This window comes from Molossus molossus, unplaced genomic scaffold, assembly GCF_014108415.1.
Source record: "Molossus molossus isolate mMolMol1 unplaced genomic scaffold, mMolMol1.p scaffold_m16_p_1, whole genome shotgun sequence".
Classification (NCBI taxonomy): Eukaryota; Metazoa; Chordata; class Mammalia; order Chiroptera; family Molossidae; genus Molossus; species Molossus molossus.
In genome coordinates, this window is record NW_023425344.1 from 80771697 (window position 1) to 80797429 (window position 25733).

The following is a 25733-nucleotide window of genomic DNA, read 5'->3' on the forward strand; positions in this document are numbered from 1 at the left end:
AAAAAATATTACACAGAGAGAATAAGAAAATTATTACAGTATATGTGAATTTCATGCATGATAATAGTAATGTTCATGGTATATAAAAAACTCACTGACCTGCCCAGTCAGTGTGGCTAAGTGGATTGACCACCGTCCCATGGACTTAGAGGTCTCGGTTCGATTCCCAGTCAGGGCACAGGCCTAGGTTGTGGGCTCGATCCCTGGTGGGGGGAGTGCAGGAGGCAGCCAATCAGTGTATTTCTCACATCGATGTTTCTATCTCTCTCTCCCTTCCTCTCTCGCTAAAAAGTCTATAAATATATATATATATATTTTAAACTCACTGGCCATTTGAAAAATTCAAATGGATCAAAATTTTCAATATAAATAAAGAACTACAAAGATATTAAAAGGAGAAAATATATGTAAATATTTATTTAATTGGAAGAGAGAGAATTACTTTCAAAGCATAATACCAAAGACAGAATCAATCATAAAAGAAAAAAACTTTATAAGATTTCAATATATAAGGGGGAGGGGGGAATCAGTGGGGGAAAAAAGGAGAATCATCTGTAACAAAAATTAATCAATAAAAAAAAAAGTTAAAAAATAAATAAATAAATAAATCTAGGTTAAAAAAAAGATTTCAATATATAAAACTTTGAACATCTAGCACTTGCAGTGCTCAGTGGCTAGAGCATCAGCCTGCAGACCGAAAGGTCTCAGGTTTGATTCCCAGTCATGGGCACCTATCTGGGTTGCAGGTTCAATCCCTGGCCCCAGTCGGGTTGTAAGGGAGGGAATCAATCAATGTATCTCTCTCAAATCGATGTTTCTCTCTCTCCCTTCTATTCTATCTAAAAATCAATGGAAAAATATCCTTGGGCAAAGATTAACCAAAAAAAAAAGAAGAAGGTTGGCAGCAGTCTTCTACTCGGCACCATGGCTGCCTTCAGACCCCTCGTGAAACCCAAGATTGTCAAAGAGAGGACCAAGGAGTTCTTCCGGCACCAGTCAGACCGATATGTCAAAATTAAGCGGAACTGGCGGAAACCTAGAGGTACTGCCAATAGGGTGCGCAGAAGATTCAAGAGCCAGATCTTGAAGCGCAACATTGGTTATGGGAGCAACAAGAAAACAAAACACATGCTGCCCAGGGGCTTCTGTAAGTTCTGGTCCACAGCGTCAAGGAGCTTGAAGTGCTGCTGATGTGCAACAGTCTTACTGTGCTGAGATTGCTCACGTCTCCTCGAAGAACCGCAAAGCCACTGTGGAAAGAGCAGCCCAGCTGGCCGTCAGGCTCACCAACGCCAGGCTGCGCAGCGAGGAAAATGAATAGACATACTGTTACACATGGGATTTGTGTTAATAAAACCATAAAATTCTAAAAGGAGGAGAAGAAGAGGGAGGGGGAGGGGGAAGAAAGAAAGAAAGAAAGAAAGAAAGAAAGAAAGAAAGAAAGAAAGAAAGAAAGAAAGAAGAAATCACTAACAAATGGGAAATATTTTTTGAAAATATATAACAAGAGGTCTAACAAATCTATTTTTAAACATGAATAGCCAATAGAAAAATAGATTGAAACACATGAATGAGTAACCCCAACTCACCAATAAACATATAAAAAACATATAAAAGGTGTTTAACCTCACTAGCAAGTAAATTGTTTTTGTTGTTAAAAATAGTATCCAAGGCGCGCGGGGCGTTTGAATGGCCCTGCGTGGGGCTGGCCCCCAGCCGCGGGGCTCGCTAGGCTCCGGGCGCAGTTCGTCCGGCCGGGCTGGGCTGAAGCGCCCCGGTACCATGAGGCGCCGGAGACATTCTGAAGGCAGGAATTTTAGAATATGATGACTGATCAACTATAGAAAACAATGGGGGTAAAAGTCTACAGTATCTCAAGGTTTTAAATCTGGGAAGCTAAAAGAATGGTGGAGCTACTAAAACAAATTGGCATTTTCATAATACTTTTCATTTTGGGTATTTAAGAGATTATGGCATCTGAAACCCACAATGGTAAAAAACGGAACTTTCGTAATAATATTGAGGATCATTCCACTGATCTTCCTAGAAAAAGAATCTCTAATTTCACTAATAGGAACATGAAGGAGGTTAAGAAATCTCCAAAACAGTTGGCTGCTTACATAAATAGAACAGTCCGACGCGTTCCAGATAAACTAGGTAAGGTGATCGATCTACCACAGAAAGAAAGTTCATTATCCTTTCCCAAATTATTGTTATAAAAAGAAACAGTCCCCTAGAAGTGGGGGCCGTGACATGGCAAATAAAGAAAACGAACTGGCTTGTGCAGGCCATGTGCCTGAGCAATTACACCATGACAGCCGAACATATTTGCTTAACTTCAGTGATTCTGGTTCTTCACAGACAGAAAGCGCATCATCAAAATATAGTGGGTTTTTTCCTGAGGTTTCTCAGGACCATAAATAATGGCACAGGTTTTGTTCAGCAGGAATTTGAGACTGAATATAGCTTTAACTTTCTGGAAAAAAAGAAGTATAAGTGAACTTGTAGCTTATTGGGTGAGGATAGAAGACCTTGGAGTCATGGTAGATTGTCTTCCTGTGCTTACCAATAGTTTACAAGAAGAAAAGCAATACATTTCACTCGGCTGCTGGGTAGACTTGTTGCCTCTTTAAAGTCACTACTTCAAAGCAAATTTGAAGAATATATAATAGTTGGTTTAAACTGGCTTCAAGCAGTCATAAAAAGGTGGTGGTCCGAACTATCATCCAAAACAAATTATAAATGATGGAAATATTCAGATTTTAAAACAACAATTAAGTGGATTGTGGGAATAAGAAAACCATCTTACTTTGGTTCCAGGATATACTGGTAATATAGCTAAGGATGTAGATGCTTATTTATTACAGTTGCATTGAAAGACTTCATCTACTAAAGAGCATTTGGTTATTCATAACATCCCAAGACTGTATGATTTCCAAACAAGTCTCATTGGAGAACTGTGAACTGGAAGAATTCAAACTTTTTTTTTAAAGCCACATAATGAAACCACTAATGAAACCCTAACAATCTACTTCACACTGAAGTGGAAAAATTATCTGAAAGGAGCAGCTTCAACTTCAATAAGGTGAACTATGAAAATTGTTCACCTTTGCTGCATTTGGAATTTATATGGTTATTTGGTAACATTGTTTAAGAACTACTGGATCTTAATGCAGTCCTGCATACGAATATACTTTATATTATGTGAAAAAATAAGACAGAACTTATTTCTAGGAACCACAAAGACCAATCATCATTACTTTTTTTAAGATTGTGTTTTATAAAAAACACTCAAATGTGTGCAGCTATTTTCTTATGTTAAAAGTCTATGAAAGTTTAAAACATCAGAGCAAATAATCAGTACTAAGTTTTTTCTCCACACTGAGATACTGTGTATACAAAATGCCTTAATTATTAATAAGCCAATGTGTATGATACCAATATCTGTTTTAAAAAATGAAAACCAATCATGCTTCTGGCATGAAAATTATGGAATTAAATCAGGTTTCCATCCAAAAAATAAATAAAAATAAACATAAACATAATATCCAAATCTGCACCTAAAACAAGTACTCTGACAAAATGATGATGGGAGTGTAAAGTTGGTACACTTTTTATGGAGAACAACTTAGAAGTTCATATTAAAAGACTAAAAAAGGCATACCCTTTGAATTAGCAATTTCACCTCTAAAAATGTATCTAAGAAAATAAAGATGATTTAGCCACATCCCATGGACTGAGAGGTTCCTGTTCGATTCCCAGTCAAGGGCACATGCCTGGGTTGCAGGCTCGCTCCCCAGTAGGAAGCATGCAGGAGGCAGTTGATCAATGTTTCTCTCTCGCATTGATGTTTCTATCTCTCTCTCTCTAAAAATAAATCAATAAAAAATTGTTTAAATAAAATTAAAAAAATAAAGATGTACACTAACTAAAATTTAGTTAAAAGATCTTCATCAAAGAACAGGAAAAAATGAAGTCAGATAATTATCCAACAATAAGAGACTGATGGTAAATGTACACAATGGAATAAAAAAGAGCCATTAAACATGGTTTACATAAATATGTTTTCCACAGATAAAACTGTCACAAAATATTTTGTATAAAAGGGCTGTTATAGTTCAGCCAGTGTGGCTCAGTGTTTGAGTGTCGACCCATGCACCAAGAGGTCACCAATTCTATTCCTGGTAGGGGCATATACCCAGGCTATGGCCCCCATCCCCAGTGGGGGGCATGCTCCTTCAAGCTGACCTCATCAAAAAGATCTCTGCTTTAAAAGTCACTTTATTGCCCTGGCTGGTTTGGCTCAGTGGTTAGAGCATTGGCCTGCAGACCAGAGAGTCCGGTTCAGTTCACACTAAGGGCACGTACCTCAGTTGCGGATTGTCCCCAGCCCTGGTTGGGGTCATGTGGGTGGCAACCACTCGATGTGTCTCTCTCACGTCGATGTTTCTCTCTCTCTCTTCCTCCCTCTCTCCCTCCAACTCTATCTCAAGATGGATGCAAAAGTGTCCTCATGTGAGAATAAAAATAAATAAATAAAAGGTCACTTTATCACATGGCTATCTTCAACCACTTTTTAAAAATAGCAATCCTTTCCAATCAGCCTTCACTTTCTTTCCCTTTCACCTGATTTATTTTTTTTCAGTGTACCACCTGTCATTATATTATCTATTAATCTGTTTATTGTCTATCTTTTCCACTAGAATGTCTATTGGGCTAAGACTCTATTTTCTTCACCATTCGATATCAAGCACTTAGAATAGTGCCTGCCACATCAGAGGTACCGATAAATACTTATGACATAATTGGGTGAATGAATAAATAAATGACTTCAGCAAGATACGCTTCAAGTTCTCATGTAAACACAGTATTTGGACCAGTATCTACTCTAAGCTACAGAATATTTCCTGAGGTCAACACCAAAAAGGAATGTTGTAATAAAGCAGGTGTCATAAAACAACACAGTATTCAATAATGATACTGACAATGATGATTACTGTCAATTGGCCTGGAGTGCCCCAAACCACAGCAAGCCTTCCCATCTCTCATCACACTACTATTTAAGACCCACATCCACCTTATTGAAACTTAACATTTTCCTAAGAACTTATGAACAGATTTAATAGGCACTGGAAGTTATTCCCATGAGGAAAACTCACTTATTTCATATTATGAGCAACCCTCATTCTCATTAACTAGTTACTGAATATTGTTTTCTGATATGTGGCCCTGTAACATGGAACAATCATTTGATTTGTTAAAGCCATTAATGATTTCCCTTCGTCTTAACTCTACCAGTGAAATGAGGCAAGGAGAGACCCTGCAAAACAAACACAGGTGTTCTCAAGGCGTGTGTAAGTGAAGCCTCAGGGTGTCAGAGTCAGCTGTGGTCTATGTCACAAGTTTGGTAACCAAAAATAAAGTAGTTAAGTTTAAGAATTACTTACTTAAAAAACAACCTGGACTGCAGTCAGTGTCAAATACACTTCCTTTTGACATACGTTCTTGGGGAGAAAAGCTAGTGCATACCAGATCAGAAATTTTGCATAACCCTAGTTGACCATCTTATCATTTAAGTAAATTTTGAATGATATTCCTGACACGTGCTTCAAAAGTAGGTGGTTTTTCAAAACAGCAGGGTAAGTGTAGCATAGAACGGAACCCAGGCTAAGAAGTTAGGCCAGCCTGGGTTAGAATTCCATTTCTGTCATTTAGTTGCTGTGTGCTCTTGAATAAGTTCTCTAACTGCCCAAGGCTCCTTAATGCCCTGTCATCCATAAAGTGCAAAGACCCATTCCATAGAGTTCTTATGAGCATTGAGACAATGCGTGCAAAGTACTTACCAAATACATCTTGTCCCAGACAAAGACAATTATAGAATGGGAAAATGACCTGCAGCAAGTGAAACCACAAAAGCAGTTGACTGTAAAGCCTGTTGCAAACTTCTGCCCACAGGCAGTCCAACAGAAAAATGTCCTCCAGAAGTCTATAAATTGGAGCTTCTATTGAGACAGACAGACACACACGTCACATGCCCTGAGAAGAATGAGCATCTTTCTTCGTATCCCAATCAGCTTTAAAAGTTATGCAGCATTGCCCTGGCTGGTTTGGCTCAGCGGTTAGAAAGTTGGCCCGCGGACCAGAGAGTCCAGTTCGGTTCCCCGCTAGGGGCACGTACCTCCGTTGTAGTTTGTCCCCGGCCCTGGTTGGGGTCCTGTGGGTGGCAACCACTTGATGTGTCTCTCTCACATCGATATTTCTCTCTCTTCCTCTCTCTCTCTCCCTCCCAAATGCAAAACCTCGGTGAGGATTAAAAAAAAAAAAAGTTATGCAGCATTTACACCTGCACTGACAATCCTAACCCAATGTGCTGCAAAATCCCAAATCTGACTCCCTGAGGCCTAACAGCGAAAATAAAAACCTGGGACATCAATGAATATAGTTAACATTGACTTAAAAGACTATAGTCCCCTGTGGTGTTCAGGTAGCTGGAACAGTAAACCCCCGCCTTAGGCTTTGTCAGTGACAACGAGTCCTTTCTCTCGCCGCTTCGGTGGAGAACTAAGGCTGTAAGTACACCGCCAGTAGCAAGACAGTTTGCCTGCGGAAACTTCCGCTTTCCAGTCCCTGAGGTCCCAGCGGGGCGCAGTCGGTCTCCATCCAGCCCAGACCCCAGCGGTGCTCTTCGCCAACGGCATATGAACTGCCTGGGCAGTCCCCCCCAAAACCACAAGCTGCATAGGGTAAGTCAGAGCCCAGTCGAGGAGAATAAGCCGGGTAGGGGGGCTCCTAGACAGTTCGTGGGCCCCTCGCCACGAAGGGAACGCGGGCGGGGGCCTCTACACTCTGTACCTGGATGAGGTTCCGCTGGAACAAGGCCATGTGCACGCAGCCGGGGACCTCCCCCGGCAGCTCCAGTGAGCCGTTTGCGTTGCGAATGCTCCAACTTCCCCGCAAGCTGTGGCTGCGCGCCGCGGCCGTGGGGTCCGCACCGCACAGCGCCAGCAGCAAGAGCAGGCAGAGGCGCATGGTGGGACCTAGTGGAGGGTGTCGGTCCGGGTGCTGCAGGGACCACGGAAGCCACAGTAAATTCGGAAGGAGCCCAGGAGCCAGCCCTCCCAGCCCCAGCCCCACCCCCTGCTGCCGGCCCCGCCTCCAGGTCAGCTGAGCTCCAGGGACGCGCAGCGCGGGTGAGGGCGCGCCTGTCCCTTTGCACCGCTCGGGGCCGGAATCCTGCAGGCTACGCCCTCCTCAGGGCTCATTCGCGCAGCTCCAGTGTCTACGCGAGCCGAGACCTGCACGGTAACGGGGACACACAGATCCCTGGGCTCGAAGTGGCGCAAAGCCTGGGGGAGCTCTGGGACAGACAATACTATGTGGAGACCACAGCTACAGAGGCTCCTCTGGGCTTCAGAGAAGCGAAACACCGAGACACCCACCACTCTCGTTCCCTAACTTTCCCCAGACCGCCACCACTCTGCAGGATCCGCCTGGCGGCGGTGACGCCCACCACCTGCAGCTCCACGGTGGTCTCATAGTACCCCGCCCTTCGAAGAGTAAGCAATTACTAAAGGTACCTAATTCGTAGGGTTGTTCTGAGAGCTGAGAAAATCAGTGTGCAGCGTGCAGTATGGGCCCTGTCCCGGAGAACACCCTGCACGTTAACTGATCGTGTTCAAGGGACTACGACCTTCTGTTTTGTAAAGCACCACTGAGGAGATTCCCGGGGTTCCGGAAACCTTCCCACATGGACAGGCAAATTTAAAATCTTCTGCCGCTATCCGTGGGGCTTGGCAAACCACAAAATCTCTAATACCTCCGTTTCCTGAGCTCGAAAATATAGATGGTACTTTTTCAAGTCGTTATGAGCATAAAATGAGTTAAATAGATGGTTGTCCCTAACAGTGCCAGGGTACCCCCCCCCCCCAAATACCACAAGTTTATTTCAGGTTTCGTACTCAGGTGGACTATTTGACTCCCATTTTTGCAGTAAGACATAAGTGATCCTAGGAAGATACAAAGAATTTAACATTGCGTAAAATAGACTGGCTTACTCCTGTACTGATGCCATATGCTTTATTTCTTTATTTAGGAGAAAGTCTTTGAAGAGAAGTTCTCCCCTCATTAAATCCAAGCTTTGTTTTGCTTTATAATGGTCGTAAAATTGCGTGAATCTATAGATTCAGGACAATATTTTACCTTTTTAGAATCAGTATTTTTCACAAACCTAGCACTTGGTTTCAGAGACATTATGGATTATACAGCCCAAACCTCTGGCTTTCCAGCTAAGGTAAAAAGGTCCAAACAAGTCAGGTAGCTTGCCTAGCATACAGTGGCAGATAGAAGCAAAACATTCCTCCCCTGGCTCTTACTCTCCTTGCAGTTGAGCAAGTTAATATTAAAGGGCAGCCCTGGCCAGTTTGGCTCAGCGGTTGGAGCATCAGCCTGCGGACCAGAGAGTCCCGGATTCAGTTCCCGCTAGGGGCACATACCAAAAAAATGAAATAAAAATAAAGGGCAAAGGTTCTGCTAGTTCAAAGGCTTCCTCACTCCAGAAGCATTCTCACTTTTGATAGAAACAAAACTCTCAATTCATATAATACACCATGGTGCATGGCAATAGAAAGACAGACAGTCCTAGTCTGTTCAAAACTGATAACATGACTTACGGCTGCAAGAATGGCAAAGGAATTTTTTTGTAAATCCGAGGTTCCATTAAGCCAAGTCAAGGAGAAAGTCATGCCAGCATATGTGTTTGGATATATTCTGTTGTTCTATTAAGAAGTATTTTGGAGAATGAGACATCATTCCTCCTTTCATTCCAGGACACAAGCACGACATCATTTGGATTATGTCACTTTGAAAACTGAGAGCTTAAAGCAAATGCAAAGCCCTAACAGATATTCTGCCTAACATTGGGATTGACATGTTGAAGTTTTCATTTTGTTATAGGATAATTTTTTTTTTTGTCCACTATTTCCAGGAAGAATAAATCTTATTTTGAAATAGTTATAAAACTTGTCCTGGCCAGTTTGGCTCAGCAATTAGAGCATCGGCCTGCGGTCCAGAGAGACCCGGGTTCGGTTCCCGCTAAGGGCATGTACTTTGATTGCAGTTTGTCCCCGGCCCTGGTTGGGTTGTGCAGGTGGTAGCCACTCGATGTGTCCCTTTCACATCGATGTTTCTCTCTCTCTCTCCCGCTCTATCTGAATAAAAAATGGAAAAAATGTCCTCAGGTGAGGTTAAAAAAAGAAAAGTTATAAAACTTGTCAACTATGTAATTTAAGGGCACAATATCAAATACAATTTTACTAACTCTTCCAGTCAAGGGCACATACCTTGGTTGCAGTTTTATCTCTGGCCTTGGGGTCATGCGGGAGGCAACCAATCAGTGTGTATCTCTCTCATGGAGGTTTTTCTCTCTCTCTCTCTCCCTCCCTCCCACTCTATCTGAAAACCAATGGAAGTGTCCTCGGGTGAGGATTTAAAAAAAAAAAAAAAAAAAGAGCCCTGGCTGGTTTGGCTCAGCTGTTAGAGCTTCACCTTGCAGAGCAGAGAGACCTGGGTACAATTCCCACTAAGGGCACCTACCTCAGTTGCAGTTTGTTCCCAGCCCCGGTTGGGGTTGTGTAGGTGGCAGCCGGTCGATGTGTCTCTCACATCGATGTTTCTCTCTCTCTTACTCCCTCTCTCCCTCCTGCTCTGTCTGAAGATGAATGCAAAAATGTCCTCAGGTGAGGATTAAAAAAAAAAGAGCTAATGAAGATATACAAACCCACAATGAGATATTTCCTTGCACCACTTAGAGTGGCTATCATCAATAAAACAAGTGTTGGCAAGGATGCGGAGAAAAGGGTACCCTCATACATTGTTGGTGGGAATCAGATTGGTGCAGCCACTATGGAAAAACAGTATAGTAGTTTCTCAAAAAATTCAAAATGAGCCTGGGCCAGTTTGGCTTATCGGTAGTATGTCAGCTGGCAGACCAATGAGTTTCAGTTTCATTTCTGGCCAAGGGCATGTACCTCAGTTGTGGTTTGTCCCAGCCCTGGTCGGGGTCATGCGGGAGGCAACCAGTCGATGTGTCCCTCTCACATCAATGTTTCTTTCTCTCTCCCTGTTTTTCTCTCTCTCCGTTTCTTTCCCTGTCTCTCCCTGCCACTCTATCTGAAGATAAATAGAAAAATATCCTTGGGTGAGGATTTAAAAAAAATGATATTGCCTTTTGACTCAGCAATACACCCCTATGTTCATAGCAGCATTATTTTTGTTGTTATTCCTTACCCGAGGATATTTTTAGATAGAGTTCAAGGGAGGGAGGGAGGGAGGGAGAGAGAGAGAGAGAGAGAGAGAGAGACATCGATGTGAGGGAGACACATTGACTGGTTACCTCCCACATGACCCTGACTGGGGCTAGGGATTGAACCTGCAACCCAGGTACTTGCCCTTGACAGGGAATCAAACCTGAGACCCTTTGGCCCTCAGGATGACACTCTAACTGCTGAGCCAAACCAGCCAGGGCCATAGCAGCATTATTTACCATATCCAAGATCTGGAAACAGCCCAAGTGTTCATCAGTAGATGAGTGGATAAAAAAAGTTGTGTTACATTTACACAGGGGAATAGAGCACAGCTGTAAAAAAAAGAAGGAACTCTTACCCTATGGGATAGCATGGATAGACCTAGAGATTATTATGCTAAGTAAAATAATCCAGTCAGAGAAAGACAAATACCATATGATCTCACTTATATGTGGACTCTAATGAATAAAATAAACTGATGAACAAAATAGAACCAGAGGCATGGATACATGGAACAGACTGACAGAGGTCAGAGGGGAGGGAAGTGGAAGGGACTAGATAAAAGAGGGTGAAGAGAGTAGCCAAAGAACATATATGTAACATGGCCCATGGACACTGACAACAGAGTGGTGAAGGCCATGGGAGGGGGGTGGGGGCTGGGTGGAGATGGACAAAAGAGGTGTTATAATAGTGTCAACAAAAAAAAAAATGTAAAAAAAAAAGATAAACAGATGGCAAATAAACATTTGAAAAGATGCTCCACATCACATATCATCAAGGAAATGCAAACTAAAGTAACACTACACAACTATTAGAAAAGTCAAAATTTAAAACACTGACAACACCAAATGCTGGCAAAGATGGGAGCGACAGAAACTCTTATTCATTGTTAATGGGAATGCAAAATGGTAAAGCCACTTTGGAAGACATTTTGGTCATTTCTCACAAAATTAAACATGCACTTACTATGTGATCCAGCAGTCACACTGCTTGGTATTTACCCAAAGGAGTTGAAAACTTATGTCCACACAAAAACATGCGCATGGATGTTTATAGCAGTTTTATTCACAATTGTTAACACCTGAAAGCAACCAACATGTCCTTCAGTAGGGTAAGTGGATAAATATATTGTGGTACAGCCAGACAATGGAATATTATTCAATACTAAAAAGAAATGAGCTATCAAACCATTAAAATACAGGGAGGAAACTTAAGTGCATATTACAAAAGGAAAGGAGCCAATCTGAAAAGGCTTCATATTGTATGATTTCAACTACATGACATTCTCAAAATGGCAGAAGCATGGAGACAGTAAAAGGATCAATAGTTGCCAGGGCAGAGGAAGGGGTGGATAGGCAGAGAACAGAGGATTTTTAGGGTAGTGAAGCTACTCTGTATAATACCATAAAGGTGTATACATATTACACATTTGTCAAAACCCATAGAATATATAACACCAGGAGTAAACTGTGATGATGTGTCAGTGTAGGTTCACTGATGTTAACAAATGTACCACTCTTTTGGGGGATGTTGATAATGGGTAAGGCCTTTTCGTGTGTGCGGGCCAGGGGTATATGGTAACACTATATATTGTCCATTCAATTTTTCTGTTAAACTAAAATTGCTCTAAAAATAAAGTTAAGCCCTGGCCGGTTTGTCTCGGTGGTTAGAGCATTGACCCACAGACCAAAGAGTCACGGGTCTGATTCCGGTAAAGGGCATGTGCCTTGTTGCAGTTTGTCCCTGGCTCTGGTTGGGGTTGTGCAGGAGGCAACCAGTCGATGTGTCCCTCTCATGTCAATGTTTCTCTCTCTCTCTCTCTTCCTCTCTGTCCATCCCCCTCTATCTGAAGATAAATAGAAAAATATCCCTGGAGGATTAAAAAAATAAAAATGGCCCTGGCCGGTTTGGCTCAGCAGTTAGAGCGTCGGCCTGCGGTCCAGAGAGACATGGGTTCGGTTCCCTCTAAGGGCACGTACCTCGGTGGCAGTTTGTCCCCGGCCCTGGTTGGCTCATGTGGGTGGCAGCCACTCGATGTGTCCCTTTCACGTCGATGTTTCTCTCTCTCTCTTCCTCCCACTGTATCTGAACAAAAAAATGGAGGAAAAATGTCCTCGGGTGAGGATAAAAAAAAAAAGAAGAAAAAATAAAGTTAATTTAAAAGAAATTATACATATATATTTCAAAAAAAATCCATGGGTCAAAGAAATAAAAGACTTCTAATGAATGTTTTGTTATACAAAGAGCTTGAATGCATCACTCATCCTAAAAAAAAAAAAAAGTAAAAAGTCGAATAAACAAAATCAACAGCTTTTCTTAGCTTCATCAGAGAATTGAGGCAACAGGGAGATGTGTGCCCTGTAATCGGATAGGTAGACAAGTGGATACAAAGATCTCACCACTTACCAAAGCAGACACCTATGAGCAGAAGAAAGCTTCACAGGACCAGTGTTAGGGTAGGAAAACCTAAACTGTAATTAACAAGTTGCTGAAGGTTCAGTTTGGACAAGTCTGAGAGTTAAAAACTTCACAGGTGCCCAGTCTCAGGGGGTCACCTACACTGTTGTGAGTTTCGCCTCCAGGAGTTCCTCCTAGTCCTCACATTGAGGATGGGAGAACAATTCCCTCCAAGTTTCATCAGGGGGAGGGGGAAAGGAACCATACTGAAATACACCAGAGCATTCTGTTTTTCTTAAGATATTCCCTCACAAGAAATTATTTTATCAGTCTTGCCTGCTGGGGTTTTATCAGAGCCTGACCAACCTGGGAGAAGGGAGATACCAAACTGCAGCCCCCTCTAGCCAGCCTTCCCCACCTAAGGGGGAGGAAAGAAAGAGAGAAGCACTTGAGAGGCTTACAGCCCAGGACAAGCTCACTAAAAGACTAAGACTTAATCATAGAACTTTATAGAAAATTTCCCCTCCCTACCCTCCCACCACATCATTAAAGGCTGATTTGCCGCATTTTCTTTCAGTACATCATGCATGGCTTTCAACAAAAAATTAAAAGGCAAAAAGAAAAAATAAACATTCAAAGAGAGAGAGCAAATACTAGAACCAGACTCAAATATGTCAGGGATCTTGTATTATTAGGCCAGGAATGTAAAATAACTATTATTAATACATCAAGGGCTTCAATGAATAAAATAGAAAGCATACTAGAATAAATGGGCAATGTAAGTTTAAGCACAGATATGGAAATTGTAGGGAGGAAAAAAAATACTAGAGCTCAAAAATACTAATAAAAATGAAGAAAGTCATTGATAGGCTCATTAATAGACTTGACCTGACAGAGAAGAAAAATTCTCTGAGCTTGAGGATATGTCAACAGAAACTTCCAGAATGGAAAAGCTAAGAAAAAAGACTGGGGGGAAATGGAACAAAATATCCACGGACTGTGGGACAACTACAAAAGGTATAACAAATGCTTAATAAAAATACCAGAAGAAGAATAAAGAGAGAAAAAACAGAAGCAGTAATGACTAAGAATTTCTCCTAAATTGATTTTAGAGCACAAACCACACATCCAGAAAGCTCAGAAAACACCAAGCAGAATAAATGTAAAAATCCAAACAAACAAAAGAGAACCCACCTACACCTAGTTATATCATACTCAGACCTAAGAAAACCAAAGACACAGAAAAAATTTTTGAAAGAAGCAAGAGAAAAACATTGCCTATAAGGAGGAAATGTAAGAATTAAGTTCAGTTTCTCCTCGGAAACCATGCAAGCAAAAAGATAGTGGAGTGAAATATTTAAAATGTTGAGAGAGAAAAAAAATCACCAAAATAGAATTCTGTACTCTGCAAAATTATCCTTGTGAAGATATAAAGTGAAGAAAAAATAAAGACTTCCTCAGACAAACAGAAAGTGAGGGAATATGTTGCTAATATACCTACATTTTAAGAAATATTTAAGAAGTTTATCAGAGAGAAAGAAAAGGATATCGGTGAAAAACTGTCTACATAAAGAAAGGAAGAGCATTAGAAAAAGAATAAATGAAGATACAATGAAAACTTTTTATTTTTCTTATTCATAATTGATTTAACAGATGGCAATTTGTTCAAAGCAATAACAGCAGCAATATTCGAGGATCATCATAGTTTATATATGTAAAATAATAGAGTAAAAACACAAGGGACTAGAAGGGAGGAATTTTTCACTTCTTCCCCATAAGGATATTTCAGCAGATATACCTGAGGAAGACCTGTGCCTAACGCCTCAGATAAAGCTACCTAGTAATGAAGGCGCTGGGATTAGGAATGTAAATATATGAAAAGCATGAACAGTCAGAGGGGCATCAGTAGTACTTCACTACAACTCCCTTTGGAGATTATAATACTTCGGCTGTGCACCAGGTCTGGTGTGGAAAGGACAGCTTTCTCCCATGAGACCTGTCAGGTAAAGTCTTTATTTTTATTTATTTATTTTTATCCTCACCCGAGGACATTTTTCCATATTTTTGTTCAGATAGAGTGGGAGGGAGAGAGAAAGGGAGAGAGAGAAACATCAACGTGAAAGGGACACGTCGAGTGGCTGCCAACTGCACGACCAACCAGGGCCTGGGACAAACTGCAACCGAGGTACGTGCCCTTAGCAGGAACGGAACACAGGTCTCTGTGGACCGCAGGCCGACGCTCTAACCGCTGAGCCAAACCGGCCAGGGCAGGTAAAGCCTTTATAGTTGCCTATGGTTAGGCCTGAAAAATCACATTCGTGTCATGTGATCCTAAAGATCTGATAGTGCTGGGAAATCCATGAAATATATATGGAATTTTGGGCACGCTCCAAGAGAAGAGTCATGGTGCAGGCCCTTATATTCTGGAGCAAGGCTATACATTTCACCATAGTGAACTACTCTGTTTAAAGAAATAGGTTGTAGTATGCTACTGTGTCTTAGTAAAGACAAAACATCTGACCCTTGTACACTAACTGACGATGCAGCCTGAACTGAGGATGATGCAGTCAACCAAGTAATAAAGCTGGGCAAGGGCAGCAATGTTTCAGTGTATATAGGAAGTGATTCATTCAGACTCAAGCAAAGTCCAGAAGACCGACGTAAATTATATAATAGGTGGTGTAGCCTTCCATGTCACTTATCTCTGTTGCACTGATGATCTCAGTGATGACCTCATGCGGAGTTCCTTATGACCAACTGACCTATTCTATGCCTGGCTCCCATGTGGGCTAGTGCAATATATATTGGAATGAGCCATACATGGATTATTGCCATATAATAGCTCCACTTAGGATTGGCACTGAATGACACCGGTAAAGGAAAAATTTCCAAGTAAACAGAGTTATGAGACATACGTTTAATTTTTCAATTCATGTGAAAGAAGAAGTTACAGTTATATGCTGACTCCTTGGCAGAGCCAAACGTCTTAATTGGTTGATCGGGGATTTAAAAGAAAAGACTGGGAGACAAGTGATATTGAGGTCCAGGTGGATATTATGTGGATGGACACTGTAGGAGTAGGCACAATACATGCAGTTTCTTTGTGTCTCACATGAACACTCACAAGAGAACGTACCACAGAGGAAGCTCTTGACAATCAGGTACACAAAAAGATGGTCCTATGGATTTTAGGCAGCCTTTCTATGTACCACTCCAGTATTTGACATTAGTACATGAAGAAAGTGGTCATCATAGCAGGGATGAAGGCTGCATGGACCCAACAACATGGGCTTTCTCTCACCACGGGTGATCTTACTTAACTGCCTCTGCTGATTGTTCAACTAGCCAGAAGCAGAAACTGATGTCTTCCCATTTATTTAGGATACCTTTCTTTCAGAAATGTTTTGTTGTTTTCAGTGTTCTACACTTCCTTGGTTAAATTTATTCCTAAGTGTGTTATTGTCTTTGATGCTGTTGTAAATGGAACTGTTTTCTTTTTTATCCTCAACCCAGGACACCTTTTCCATTTTTCCTTCAGATAGAGGTGGGGGGCGGGGGAGAAATCGACATGAAAGGGACACGTGGAGTGGTGCCACCCACACAACCCAGCCACGGGCTGGGGACAAACTACAACTGAGATACATGCCCTTAGCGGGAACCAAACCCAGGTCTCTCCAGACCGCAGGCTGATGCTCTAACCGCTGAGCCAAACCGGCCAGGGCTGGAACTGTTTTCTTAATTTCATTTTCAGATTGTTCATTGATAGTTATAGAAATAAAACTTTTTTTTATTGATTTTTGTATCCTCCAACTTTGCTGAATTCAGTTAGCTCTAATAATGTTATTATTCTTTAGGGTTTTCTATATCATGTCATCTGTGAATATAGTTTTACTTCTTCCTTTCCAATTGGATGACCTGATATTTTTAAAGTCTGAAATATTTACAAGTCAGATGGCTCCCACTCATGGTACTATGTTCCCTTGTACTCCCCCTCCCACCCCCACTGTGAGCCTGCAGAGTATTTGCTTCTGTCAGCACCTGGTTGCTCTGATTTGGAACTACTTTAAAAATTAATTCTTGTGTTTGAGTTTTCTGGGACCACCTATGTAGTAAGATTTAGGGCTGCAAATCTTCACAAAGGCCAAACTATTACTACAAATTCTGAGAGCTGAATATGCTGCTGCCACTATGTTCCAGGCACACAGACTTCGCTTTGTGTGTTAGGGATGGGTTTCTACCGTTTGACACTACTCTTTGGATGCATTCTGGAGTTTACTAGGGTCACAAAAATTAAAGTACAGTTCATTTGGTTTTTAAGTGATTTGTTTTCAAGATGAAAGCTGGTTTCTGGTTATATTCTGCTTCCTCTTTGGGTTACTGGTTTCAATTTGTTTTTGGCTTGACAGTACTCCTATTATTGACACCTTTTAAAAAGAAAAAAATTTCCCAGCATGCTTAGTTGCCTTTTCACAGGACAGTTGGTCAGGGTAATCATCCATACTGATAGAAATGAAAATGTCCATCTACTTACCATGGTGGTATTTTACTTGCAGTCAGAAAGTAAGGAATGGTCCATTTATTGTTTTTCTGTAGTATGTTGCAGTTGTTTTTTGTGCTTTTGGAGTTAGAAATAAAGCAAGAGATATGTTTGGTAAAGTCTACCATTTAGTTCATATTATTAAATATTTGACCACCGTGACAATGTGCCAAGCAGTCATCCCTGTTCTTTTATTTTTTATCCTCACCCAAGGACATTTTTCCATTTTTTGTTCAGATATAGTGGAAGGGAGAGAGAGGAAGAGAGAGAAACATTGATGTGAAAGGGGCACATCAAGTGGCTGCCAACCGCACAACCTACCAGGGCCAGGGACAAACTGCAACAGAAGTACGTGCCCCTAGCAGGAACTGAACCCGGGTCTCTCAGGACTGTAAGTCGACACTCTTAGCCGCTGAGCTAAACCAGCCAGGGCCCAAATCCCTGTTCTTATAGAGCTTACATTATGGGGTGAAGTTGAGAAGGACACACTGTTACATGTAAGGTGGCTAGTACGGAAATGCCGTAGTGCACTCTATAATGGTGGTGCTGTGTTGGTATTTCACATAGAATAGTCAAAAACCACTCCAAGTTGACATTTGAACAGAGACCTAACAATTAGGAAAGAGGTAGCCATATGACATCTGAGGTAACGTCATTCTAGGCAAGGGAAGAACAAGGGCAACCATCTTAAGTCTCAGCAGAGGCCTGTGTGGCTGAGCTGAGGGAATTGGGGAAGTCATACAGGCAAACACAGTGATTAGAGATGAAGTAGAGGTGGTGGGAAAAATCAATACAGCCTGTAAATTGCTTTTAGTATTTTGGCTATTACTCTGAATGAGATGGGGAACCATTAAGTTTGGAACATAGGGATAACATGATATGACATGGTTTAAAAGGATTGTGTGTGTGGGACAGATTGCTGTGAAGTAAAGGAAGCCATTGCAATAATCCAAGAGATGGAGCTGTGGGCCATTGTGGCAGCAGTGTATATGGTAAACATGCAGATTCTGAATAAAATGTAAAAGTAGAACTGACAGGAGTGGAGTGAGAAATCAAGGTTGATGCCTAGTTTTTCGGCCAGTGCAACTGAAAGAATGTCATTTACTGAGGCCAAGAACAGGTATGTATGTGTACATCATAGATATCAAGTCAACTTTAGACATCCTTTTTTTTTTTATCCTCATCTGAGGACATTTTTGCATTTACTTTCAGACAGGGCAGGAGGGAGTGAGGGAGGAAGAGAGAGAAACATTGATGTGAAAGACATCGATTGGTTGCCACCTGCATGACCCCATCTGGGGCCAGGGACAAACTGCAACTGAGGTACGTGCCCGTAGTGGGAACCAAGCCCAGGTCTCTCTGATCTGCAGGCCGATGCTGTAATCACTGAGCGAAACCGGCCAGGGCAGCTTTAGCCATCTTAAAGTTACCCTTTAAGGCAGATCATAAATAGGAAGCTATGCAGTTCAGAAGACATGGCTGGGAGGTCATGAAATAACAGTGGTCAACCATGTTCTTAAGTAACTAGGGCATAAAAGTACTCAAATTGTTTGGCCTTATTTGACATTATTTAAATTTGATATGGTAAACAAGAAATTGAGATTACATAGAAGCTCAGACAATAAAATGTAAAAATGAAAACATTTCATAAAACCATTTCCTACAATACAGGAAAAAATTAAGAGGGCTCACATTTTAAAATGTGTGTAACTTGGAGATAATTATCAGAAACACTGTGAGTTAATTATAAAAAATTCTTCAAAATGGCCCAGTCAGTGTGGCTCAGTGGGTTAGTGTCCTAGTCAGGGCACATACCTGGGTTGCAGGTTGGATCACTGCCCCGGTTGAGGTGCGTGCAGGAGGCAACCAATCCATGTTTCACACATAGATATTTCTCTCCTCTCCCTCCCTTCTACTCTCTCTGAAATTAATGGAAAAAAATACCCTCAGGTGAGGATTTAAAAAAAAAAATCTTCAAAATGAAGAAAGGAGTAAGTTGTTATACGGTAGCCAGAACTTTGGTTTTGGAGGGGATGGGCTGTCATGCTTTTAAATTTTGTTTCTAAATACCTTTACCAGTCCAACCAGTGTGGCTCAGTGGTTGAGCATTGACCCATGCACCAAGAGGTCGCCGGTTTGATTCCTGGTCAGGGCACATGCCCAGGTTGTGGGCCCGATCCCTAGAGAGGAGCATGCAGGAGGTGGCCAATTGATGTTCTCTCATTGATGTTTCTCTCTTCCCCTCTCTCTCTAAAATCAATAAAGGAGCCCTGGCCAGTTTTGCTCAGCAGTTAAGAGTTTTGGCCTGCGGACCAGAGAGGCCCCAGTTCGGTTCCCGCTAAGGGCACGTACCTCAGTTGCATTTGTCCTGAGCCTGGTTAGGGTCGTGTAGGTTGCAACTACTTGGGAGTGTCTCTCAACGTGGATGTTTCTCTGTCTTTCTCCCTTTCTCCCTCCTCCATTTCAAGATAAATGCAAAATGTTTTTGGGTGAGGATAAAATAAATAAATGAAAAAATAAAAATAACCATTACATTTACATTTCCCATTCCACTTGAAATAGAAAAGGTTTTACTAGCCGCCCTAGTCTGTTTCAATGTTAATTTCAGTAACACTGCAAACACCCCTAACATGCCATCTTTCTTTTTCACTAAAAAAGATCTAACCAACATTTAGCCAACTTTTGTACCTGGATGCTTTTTACATACATGGCCATTGGTTGAATTTCATATACCCCCCCCCCCAAAAAAACATCTTACTAGTTATGAATTTGAATGTCATGGTGTTTTGTTATTCAAATTAATTTGATGAGGTAGGATATTGTCATCTTAAACATGTAAATCAATCTATATATTATTTATAATTCAAAGTACTACATATTTGCCAATTATATAGAAATGTAGTACTTGGGCATACAACATAACAAGTTCTTATAGCTATGAAAACAGCAGTTGTAAAATAACTATAGGGTCCAAGATTACTGCTTTGTTACAAGGAAAAAAGCTAGGGACATTATTTCAGAATTAACCTGATTGGTTTAAAACAGGCTACTTGGCGCCACCTGTTTCTGAATCAGTAATAGTCTTGCAGTGGCATCTGATAATTCTCATTGTAAAGAATTTCCTAAATGGCCCTGGCCCTAGCCCAGTGGCTCTGGCTTAGTTGGTCGAAGCACAGGCCCGTGCACCCAAAAAGGTTGTGGGTTTGAGTCCGGTCAGTCTACATAATACATAGGTTTCAGGTTGGATCCCATCAGGGTGTGTGTAGTTACGGAGGCAACCAATGGATGGTTCTCACCCTCCCTCTCTCTTAAAAAAATCAACTTCCGCCCTGGCCAGTTTGGCTCAGCGGTTAGAGCGTCGGCCTGCGGTCTAGAGAGACCTGGGTTCAGTTCCCGCTAAGGGCACGTACCTCAGTTGCAGTTTGTCCCCGGCCCTGGTTGGTCATGCGGGTGGCAGCCACTCGATGTGTACCTTTCCCATCGATGTTTCTCTTGCTCTCTTCCTTTCTCTCCCTTCTATCTGAGCAAAAAAATGAAAAAATGTCCTCGAGTGAGGATAAAAAAAAAAATCAACTTCCCAGATGATACTGATATTACTGGTCTTGGGACCACTTTTGAGAACCACTGTTCTAAATTCTTTATAGTTTTAACTCCTAAGTTCAAAACAGAATTTACAAACATTAGGTTCAAGTATGAATTTCACATTAGCTGGAATTACTGAGTAAGACCAAAGTGTCTTTAAACAGACTTTAATGGTAACAATTCCTTTAAGCTCAATTAACCTTAGCTATTACAAGTGTTATGCAGATGTTACTAGACAATATTTAGTGACTTGCACTGGGTTCCTCATAAAATAGAAGACAAATTCACTTAAAAGTGTAATCAACAATCATTTAACAGTTTTGTTATGCCAATACAAAACATGGCTAATTTGAGTCACCCCCGAAATCACTAATACAGCATAATCAGTATCTGAAGCGTATTTAAACTAAACCATTAAAAAAAAAAAAAAGTGAGTGTTCACTACCCCTGAGACCACTAGTTAGCTGTGGTTCATACTTTAAAAAATTGTGAGTACACCCACACAAGAAAGCAAACTAGTATTTAAAAAAAAAAAGTCTGATTATCACATTGCAAACTTGCCCAGGACAAAAATGAGTCACTCACAATATAATTTACCATTAGCAAGTCCACTGGACTATAATTCCCATAGGTTAACAGAAACTAAGTATTTGAGTTTGTGCATTAAAGGTATAGGAAATATACAAGAACCAAAATCATTTTTTAATCTGCTAATATTCACTAGAGTCCTACACATGACACTAGTAATGTTTATGGGGGAAAGAGGGCAAATTCTTGATACTTTTGAAGGTTTCAAGTCCAGTGTCCATACATTCAAAAATGTTGGTTTTCCAGGTACTTGACTGTTTTCTTAAACCTGGAGAAGCCTTTATGGCTTATTCCCTTAGAATTGACACAGAAATGTTGAAAGCATCAAGTCAGATACAGAGCCTGGACACATCATCATTTAAACAATCAATGGTTTAAAGAAGTCATCTCTATATAAATACTTAAGGGTTGTCTATAGCTAAAAAGGTTGAAAGCCAGTTAGCAATCCAGAAGCAGAGAGATGTTTTATTGATGGTTGGCTTTCATATAATGATATGCCCACTAAATCTGTTACCTTGAGTATGATTTGCAGAAGTAATTTTGAAAACAGAGCCAAAAAACAGTATATCTTAGCTTGTAGAGCAGTATGTTACTAACTTCTCATTTGTAATTTGAATCCAAGTTTTAACAGTATGACATTTACCCTTAAGGAGTAAATTTTTAAGGGAAAAAAACCCACTCATTAGAAAATTGTAGACTGATATTTCTCAATGAAATGCTTATTACAGAATTAAAGTCAGAACATTTTCGGAAGGCATGCATTTCACTTCCAGTTTAGAGAACCTTAGTCAATAAATCATGTCCAAACTACATATTAAAATGTTTATAAAAATCAAGCTTTAACATTTATTTTATATCTAGCTTTCCACATCTGTGCAGACAAGGAATAAGATTGCACATAAGTGTAAGCAGTGCAAAAATGTGGAAGTGGAGAAAAGTCACAGACGTGCTAAAAATTGAATACAGGATTGTAAGAAAGCAATGGACAAATCAAACTAGGAAAAAAGTATTAAAACTGTATGGTCAGAATCAGGAAGGGTGAAGAATGATAATGCCCTTGTTACTACAGAAGTTAAATTAGTGGCACACATAGCACTTGTCAAACGAAAAATTATCCAATAGCATTGACTTTTATTCATTCATGTTAAGTCACCTGAAATGATATCTGTTGCATTTAAATGCTCATTAATGTAAATGGCTGAACAAACCCATTTCAATGGATACTCAATATCCCACATAGTTAAGTCACTTCAACACAGCCTCATGACAACTCCCACACCAAACAGTACTTTATTTTGTAAATTTAAACCCATTATTACTTCCATGTTATGTTTTTTTTTTTTAGCTGTCAAGTGTACAAGGTGAAGAAAAAATTTAGTTAGATGGGGGTTGCACCTGGAAAATAAATTTCTTAAACTCCATATACACGTTCAAAACTGCTGGGTCCCAAGTCCATCTATGAACTCCAGGGTTGCCAGTATCATGTGCAGCATACTAAAGCTACACTATCCGAATAGCTTATTAATTCTGCATAAATCAGGTCAAGCAATGTGTCAACCTGTAACAGACTGTGCACTTTTAACTGAACATGGCAAAATATTCACTCTTTTGAACTTTACATCATCATTTGATGTCAAACAATGAAGCAAATCCCAACAGTATATACAAAAAACAGCTTTGCATTTACAAAAGATTGTTTCCCATACTGATTAATCCAGGCAGCTAACTCATTGGTTTATGCAACTTTATTGAAGAAAAATAAATCAATTACTAGCAGAGCTATTAGTTGATCACTCATCCATTGACAACTTGCATCATTTATTCAGTGCTATATTAAACAGTGTATTGGAAGATAGATTAACTAATAGCTCCAAGCCTCCTAACAATTTAAATGAAAATTACAAAATGTTTGAGACCCTATTTTGGAATACAAAGGGTGTTTGACTTCCAATTTCCATTCTCTGTAGAACAAGAACAGGTCATTCCTTTATTGACATGCATAAAATACATCACATTTTCTGTTCTGCTGATGCTATAAATTCAATACCAATTCTCCAGCCACATCAGTTATGAGCATAAAGTATATCATGTAACCTCAGATCTCTAACGATGGAAGGCTTAACAAGAATGGATGCTGCTAGAATAATGCTGTTTCCTTTGATGCGACAACTGAGCATCCATCTCCCTCCCCCTCAGATGATTTCTTCAGCATGTTAGAGCAGTGAGGAATGGTTTTAGTCTCATAACCAAGTTAGAGTGAAGACATTGGCCACATAATACACATGCTCCATTTTTTTAAAAATTCTGAATCTTGGGCAACTGTTCTCTTGTAACTACTTTACAGTTTCTAAAAGCAGTTATTGTCCAAAGCTGGAAGAACAAGTCTTCTCAGATGAGCATGTGAATGAATGAAGGGAGGTAAACAAAAAATAAAATTAAAAAAGATGAGGTCTGATAGGGGAGCAGCCGGATAAGAAAATCAAAAAAGGAACAGTAATTTAAAGTTTATTCCAGCTATAATGCAGGTTATTCTGACTTTAAGGTAGCATCACATGGCATACTTCTGAGTCCATTCCCGAGATATTCTGTTGTACCTGTAAATAAAGAACATGTTATTTAGTCATCTAAATGGTTATGATCAAAATAAAGCCAACAGGGAGAAATAGTATTGGTACTCAAAGTCCTATAGAAAATGAGAACCTTATGCTTCCAAAAACACTAAAAGCAGTATTTTAATAAACATAATAAGTGGCACTAAGAGTGGGGAAGCTAACAAAAACCAAAGACCTTTTATCTCCACCACTGAACTAACGTTTCTTAGAAAATCTACAACTGGCATCCATTCCAACAAATTTTAACATTTAAAATTATTTTACAGTTCATTGTGGAATTATGTCAGGAGAGCACACACATTCTGTATATCTATAGAAAACTTCATCAAAGCCAGAACAAAACAGTTAACTAAACCATTTTATTTGAATCCTAGACTTTGAGAAGTTACCTGACCCTGGGTAATACAAAAGAAAATGCCTTTGAGACTTAGGCATGGGCAGAAAATGAAGACATTGCAGGGGGTGGTAAAAGAGTAGTTTTCAAGAGGAAGTGGATATGAATGATATGTGTTAATTAGAACCACATGTGTTAATTTTAAATAGTGTGGTAAAGATAAGCCCCACTTGAGACCAGATGAATGGGACTCACTAAGTAAAACTGGAAGCATCTTCGCTTAAAAAGATCAACAGATAATTCACACACAAGCAAGGTTATTTATTACTGAGGAAGATCACTAAAATATTGATAAATGCCATCAATTCCTCTGTTACACCCATGCTACAGTCTTACTTACCAACAAAAAATATGATAACCTTAAGAAATGAATATGTAACAAAGGGCACAGGAGAACTTTTAGATATTTACATTTTGAACTTTATAAAATATTAACTAGCTTCATTTCAAACCAAGAACTGAACAACATGGTTCAAGCACTTTTCTCAACTTTAACATAAAGAAGTTCTTTCTACCAATTCATGGTTTATCTTTATTTAAGGATACCCTCTCAAAAAGCCAGCACTTTAAAACAGAGGTTTCATTTAGCATATAAAGGAGCCACAAGGTAGAGCTGACACTATTGCATGCATGTCAGTAATGGACATTTAGTTTAGATGCTTAGGCTTAATTAAGTTTTCCCCTTACATCATTATCTCAGCAAAATCTGAACTACACCACCGCATTCCATGTAATACTGGTATAAAGTTTAAAAAATACCAATTCTAAAGTTAAAATTTAAACACCATAGAGGTTTGAAAGATACTTAAATTTCCATTTCTTACTAGTGCTACATAACTGTTTTGCCATGCAAAAATACTCTCAAGCAATAATGACTACTGGGTATGCTTTCACACTAAACAGAGATCAAGCAGTTAAATGAAGTTTTCAGAAAATTGCCACATTGGTTACCTTTTGTTAGTTAATACAGTGCCTTAAAGCATGCAGCACTCAAGTGCTGGCAGTACCATGAATAAGCGCACCATAGAGTGCAGGTCCTCTTACCCTACAACATAGCGTATTTCTCTGTCCACTCTCTTGCTAACCTATTGTACCTAATTGAACAAGTATACTTAGCATTAATTACAATACAAAAATTATAATGGTCAAGTTGTAATTAAAATTACTCAAATATTTGTGGAATTTAGACAGAAATTTTACAGTGGTACCAATATTTCTTTCAAAAACATAATTGTGAAGGATTTGCTTTCTTCTCCAGAACTTAATAATTAAAGTGACAAAGTCTTGAACATGTTCAAAAAATAAAACATTTTAGAGGGGCT

General features: G+C 40.1%; 2 protein-coding genes and 1 pseudogene across 8 annotated transcripts in view; 1 reads left to right on the top strand and 2 right to left on the bottom strand.

Annotated features, from left to right (window-relative positions):
* Positions 1-17248, bottom strand: part of MANBA (mannosidase beta) — a 119988-nt gene extending 102740 nt beyond the window's left edge. Inside the window, exon 1 of one of the 2 annotated variants that reach the window (XM_036262523.1) lies at positions 6853-7029. In XM_036262523.1, the coding sequence (XP_036118416.1) occupies positions 6853-7029 (177 nt within the window). Of the gene's footprint in view, positions 1-6852; positions 7030-17229 lie in introns of those variants that run through there. The other variant, XM_036262524.1, reaches the window with a different exon arrangement.
* LOC118630638 lies at positions 925-1321 on the top strand (annotated as a pseudogene).
* A 5268-nt stretch (positions 17249-22516) lies between the features above and the next one.
* The window catches only part of UBE2D3 (ubiquitin conjugating enzyme E2 D3), a 32311-nt gene continuing 29094 nt past the window's right edge, over positions 22517-25733 (bottom strand). For all 6 annotated transcript variants that reach the window (XM_036239793.1, XM_036239820.1, XM_036239784.1 and 3 more), the window contains one exon: positions 22517-23999. In XM_036239793.1, coding sequence (XP_036095686.1) covers positions 23954-23999 — 46 coding nt within the window. In that variant the 3' untranslated portion in view covers positions 22517-23953. The remainder of the gene's footprint in view (positions 24000-25733) is intronic.